Source organism: Argentina silus (genome assembly GCF_951799395.1).
Source record: "Argentina silus genome assembly, chromosome: 18".
Classification (NCBI taxonomy): Eukaryota; Metazoa; Chordata; class Actinopteri; order Argentiniformes; family Argentinidae; genus Argentina; species Argentina silus.
In genome coordinates, this window is record NC_139672.1 from 8,829,523 (window position 1) to 8,835,370 (window position 5,848).

At 44.3% G+C, this 5,848-nt stretch overlaps 1 protein-coding gene across 1 annotated transcript in view; it reads left to right on the top strand.

Moving 5' to 3' along the window:
* Positions 1-591: 591 nt before the first annotated feature.
* The window catches only part of gpc5c (glypican 5c), a gene marked incomplete at its 5' end in the record, with an annotated part of 105,550 nt that continues 100,293 nt past the window's right edge, over positions 592-5,848 (top strand). The window contains one exon of the mRNA XM_083690508.1: positions 592-760. Coding sequence (XP_083546634.1) covers positions 592-760 — 169 coding nt within the window. The remainder of the gene's footprint in view (positions 761-5,848) is intronic.

Below are 5,848 nucleotides of genomic sequence, written 5' to 3' on the forward strand. Positions count from 1 at the left end.
TGACTTAATGTTTTCATTCATGACATAATGATCCATCAACAGGTCTTGATCTACTGTATCACTTGGAAGATACTTGAATAGTACTCCTTTTTACATTTTTTTTTATAAATTAGTTCATGGACCATCCGCATGGATTTCTCTGTGCAAAGCCATACCCTGGCTAATTCAAATGATAATCACAGTAAATCTGTGATAACGTGTTATCATGCCGCTGAAAATGAGGTAATATTGATTATCAGCAAAGGACACCCCTTGGCTATTTAAACAGAGAGGGAGGGAGACGAGCGAGAGGATAGAGAGAAGAGCGCGCATGGCTTGGGAGACAGGCATGCACACAGTCAAACAGTGCGAGTATTGAGTGTCGGACAGAGACTCAAGTCTACAATACGCGTTCTCCCCTCCTCAAGAGCTGATCCTTACCTCTGCATGGAAGCGCTACACATATCAAAAACAATAATGTGAAAAGTCCGACGCTGACGTCGTTTGATAGACGTTTAATCGTATCACTTTATAGTATCTCGTTCATCTTTTCAACCGGTTGTGCAATCAGCGAGTTCATTATTACACGGATACCTGGAGTGAGACGCAGCAATGTCCCAAGGAATATGCCCACGCGTAAACCGTTGGTGGATTTTGTGGAGCGTTTTGTTTGTGATGAAAGTAGCGGATGTAAGCGCGTACAGCTGTCATGAGGTTAAGACCGCTTTTCAGGTGCGGCAGATCGGTCTGCTGAGGTGGGTACCGGAGACACCTGGGACAGGTGAGTGTGTGACCATTACGCACGGTAAAGAGTGCAGTGGCGTTTATCTTGTAACGAAATCCATGCCTGTGACATTTATTGTAGATTGCATTCAAGAGGTGCCGCCTGGCATACACTTTCTTTCGTGTTATCCGTCTGTCTTAAAAATATTGCCCAATTTCTCTAGAAATACATTAATCGAACACTTTATTAGGAACACCTGTACACCTTCTCATGGTGGAGGTGGTGTAATGGTATGGGGAATGTTTTCTTGGCACACTTTGGGCCCATTAATACCAATCAATCATTGCTTGAATGCCACAACCTATTTGAGTATTGTTGCTGACTATGTGCATTCCTTCATGGCCACAATTTACCCATCTTCTAATGGCTACTAATAGCATGATAATGCACCATGTCACAAAGCAAAAGTCTCAAACTGGTTTCATGAACATGACAATGAGTTCAGTGTTCTTCCCAGTCACCGGATCTGAATCCAATAGAACACCTTTGGGATGTGGTGGAACGGGAGATTCACAGCTTAAAAGTGCACTTGAAAAATCTGTAGAATTGCGTGATGCAATCATGTCGTCAATGACCAGAATCTCAAAAGAATGTTTCCAACATCTTGTGGAATCAATGCCACGAAGAATTTAGACTGTTTTGAGAGCAAAGGGAGGCCCTACCCAGTATTAGTATAGTGTTCCTAATAAAGTACTCGGTAAGTGTAACTCTCAGTCGAAAAAGGCATTGATTATTCAATCCATTTGCAGTGTTTAGAATGGCCAAATGCCGCGACCAGAAATGTACGTATGGAAAATAAAGTCGTGCAGAGCAGAGCCACAGTCGAGTTGTCATTCCACTGGCACGCTCCTGTCAAGAGCGCACGTGGTTCTCGGTACACTCGCTGAGAGGAGTCGTATTCTGAAAGCCGGTGTAAAGCAATACTATACTGACAGACACCTACAAGGTTTTGACATATGACTCAGCACTGAAGAGCGAACAGCTACAGTACTGTAGATGCCAAAAAGACACACAGTGAATAGAAATGAGGGAATGATATAAGGGAAATTTGACATTTCATATTTGAGAGGTAGCCTGCTCATTTAGGCCTAGATTTAAATAAATTATCAAGAACATAAGCTATTGCGCAGGGGGCACCCAATGTCCCACAAAATTCTAGATTAGCCTACACACCAAATACTGAAATGAATTGGAAAATAAAACAGAATTTCAATGTATTTCCTTCCAACTGAATCACTGGTCCATGCCCACTTAAAATAATGGGCAAGGAAGTGTAACTCAGTTGTGCAAATGTGATCTGAAGTCCACTTAATTGTAGGTTATTATGTTGATGGTGTCTTGCAAATTTCGGCCTCATAAACGCAACCTCATCTCAAATACACAATAGGTAGGCCTTCTTGTAGAGGCATGAGGGGGAGATGATAAATGCTAATTAAAGCAAACATTTTCTAATCTTATGGCCAAGATTCCCTGTATCTGGCTCAGCAATAATGTTGAATATCAATCCCTGGACCTTTTTGAAATCTTAAAAGATTTGCTGTTTCACTGGGCCAACCAGCTGCTTACCAAGCAAGCATGCTGCCTGGAGAAATGAATTAATCATTTGACTAATTTCCTTGGCAGAGAGAGAGAGAGGAGAGGAGAGGAGAGAAGAGAGAGAGAGGGGAGAGGAGAGAAGAGAGAGAGAGGGGATGGGCTCAACATGTGTGTGTCTAAACTGGAGAAAATCAAAAGCAGTGAAGGGGAGAGTGTGTTGTAGGTTGAACCTCTGGCGATGTACAGACTTTAACACAAGCAGGGTTTCACAATATGATGTAAAAAAAAAAAAATGATGATTTTAAATCACTTATAGTTTACAATCCCATACTAATCTCAGAAACAAGGGAGATGCTTTTGGACACTTGAGAACAAATATGAGAGAGAAAAAAGCCAGAGTGTGTGCTTCAGTGCAGGAACAACAGGTGTGAGGTGAAAACAAGATACTCATGTAGCTTATGTCATAACCTTGTTTCAGAGCAAGTGCTAGACAGTAACAGTATAGGCCTCACTATTGTCCTATGGAGGTTTGGATTGACTAGGTGGTCCAGTGTCAGTTTGGTTTACGGCCGTAAGTGCTGAGACTGAGAATAGGGCGGGTGAAAACTGATTCTAGACCTGTTTGATGAGGCAGAAACTATTTGAAGCTCTTAATGAGTATGAAACAATGGTTTTGGGCTACGATCCAGCTATTATGATCCGTCTGAAAACCCCTCATTCCCTCGAGAGTTAGTGTTTCTAGGGAGACAAGGCACTTGTCATCACCCAGGCTAACTACACTCTTGTCTCTCTTCTCTGTGGTTCTTCTGTCTCTCCCCACGGTGTGTGTGTGTGTGTGTGTGTGTGTGTGTGTGTGTATGTGTGTGTGTGTGTGTGTGTGTGTGTGTGTGTGTGGTAGCATTTTTTTCTCTCTCTCTCTTTCCTTCTCACGGCCGTCTCGCTCTGAACATTCAGATGTGAAAATAACAGAATGGAATGTTCAGAGAGGACCAGGCATTTATCATCACCAAGGCCAACTAAGCCTGTGTCGTCTCTCTGTTCTACTCAAGTATTCTGGCTTCCAGAGTTCTGTGGTGGTTGGAGCTCATCTTCATCTCTGTTCAGAACGTATTGGGAAACGGAATAACGTTGTGCCTATTCCTTTTTTTTTCTTTTTTTAAGTATCCTGACTGTTTCGCTTTGTTGCTCAGCTCTGGCCTGATGGATTCACATTTTAGATTTAACAAGAACATTCTGGATTTAAAAAAAAAAGAAAGAAAAGCGGTACGATTCTTCCTGGGCTCAAACCTCCCCCTTCTCCGAGTACTGCTTTGTGTCATTTGAATCGGACCAGAAAGAGCTCCTTCCGGAGATGAGTCAGAATCATATGATATTGAATATCTCTGTGGACACCAAACCTCAGCCACTGGCTTGCCCGTCCCCCGTCACATACATGGTTTCGACGGTATCACCGTATCTGCCTCTGCATGCCGCAACAGGGAGAAGAGCAGCAGATAGCTGAGCGGTAAACATACCGCGAGGTGCATCCAAAACACTCGATATGTTTGTTTGGTGGTGTCGCCCCTAGCAACGGGGGGGCCATGTCAATTTCAGCTCGGTGCGATAGTTGTAAGAGGATAAGCCGCCGGCCTGGCCCTGAGAGACAAACGGGTGGTCTTGTGACGATGTCACCAGCTTGAGTGGAAGTCATTTTGAGCTGCGTGACAAGCGTTTACTGCATGCCGTAAAAACAAAAAAATGGCAGGGGAGGCTCAGGCTATAGGACAGCAGTTGGGCGCACTCAGGAGGCCTGTTATGTGAAGCCTGTTATGTGTGTTTGTGAGCAGGGAACAAGGAGAGAACAGGGATACGTGGAGCCCTATGGTAAAGGCGGCATTTGTGATGCGTGTGATGTCCATCCACAGAGAGTCAGAGTCACGAGCCTTTTTTTATCAGTTGTTAGGAACAGGACTCCTCACGTCCTCTCCTCCATTCTCCACTCGCGTCCACAACTGAAAACGCATCGGAGGAGAAGGTCTTGGTTCCTCCACTTACATTCGTTCTCCTCCAATGGTTTTTAAGGACGAAGCGAGTGGAGGACAGAGGAGAGGATGCGAGGAGTCGTGTTCTTCACGTCTGTGTTCCCCCCCCACTACTAGGTTTCTGTCTGGCCTGGGCCCTGACTGTCCACCAAATGAGCATCTCTCTCTTTCTTGACCTCTCTCTCTCTCTCGCTCTCTCTCTCTCTCTCGCTCTCTCTCTCTCTCTCTCCTTCCCTCCTCCCAGCTAATTCAACATGGCCATATTAGCTCTCAACTCTTGTTTGTTGCTTTTTATTTGGAGTGATCCAGGAAAGGTTGCTTTGGGTCAGGACCGTTCTCTCTTCAAAGTGCTCACCAGAGAGGACGGGGGGGGTGAGAGTATGAGGGTGTGTGCATGTGCGCGCGTGTGTGTGTGTACACAACTCTGCTACTCCGCTACGATTCTCAGATCAAAAGCCAAGCAAAGCAACTCTCGAAATCTGAAGTGTCGAAACCTCAGCTCTTTTCATGCGCGGCTGTTTGCTTTAGGGATACAGTGCTATGTTTCATTGATGTGTGGTGAACTGATTTCTCACTGAGCACCATAGGAGCGTGTCAGCAGGGGGACATCGGAGCCAGCCAATTGGATACGGGGATTCTAAATGGAAAGAATGGTACTTTTATTGCAGGCATATGTTATGATGTTAACCCTTTTATTGATATGAGTCCGTCAGTTTATTTATGTTAGTCCGTAGTTCAGCTGGTGTCTTCTGAGAAATAATGTAGTTACAGTATGCGCTTTATCACACTTCAAAGAATTCAACAACACCAAATAGGGTACAGAAAGTGGGGACGAAACCCAAAGAAAACTAAATGTTGCCTAATCTTCGTGAAGTTAATAATCATGTCATTACCATTTTGCCATGGTGTAACAAAGACAATATCAGGCAATTTACAGTGGACTGTTAAAACACAGTGTAACCACTGTAATCTTCTGCTACCTTAATGGTAGCAAAAGTGACCCTTGTTCATATACAGTACCTCTGCATGGAATAAATTAGCTTTTAACAACACACAGAAAAAACTGGTTGAATCACCCCCAGTTTGTGGATATAGTCATTTCAGGCCCTCATTGCTGCGATATGACAGGAAATCCATTGAAAGGTAAATGGCCACTACCAGGAGTGCCTGCTGGAATGCAATGTTAATGTGAGGCTCTTTAAACGTAGATGTTATCTGATAAAACAGACCTTGAATTATTTCAGCCCCGAACGTACGCTCTCTAGACACTGAATACCTGCACTCTGGCCCCTCAATTAATAAATAGTGGGCCTGTCCTGCTGCCAAACCGCGAGTTAGCTGAGCTTAAGTAATCAATGACACAGAGTTGCTTATCCTGTGATTATTTTCCGAAAAGTTATGACCGCCATCGTGGCACTGTGATGCGTGGCCAAGCGCTCCATATCGAGATTACGAGGGCGTGCTGATGTAGCGTTTTGGAGATACATCAATTAGAGGGCAGGCGCGGAGGGGCCGCTCCATTCATAAA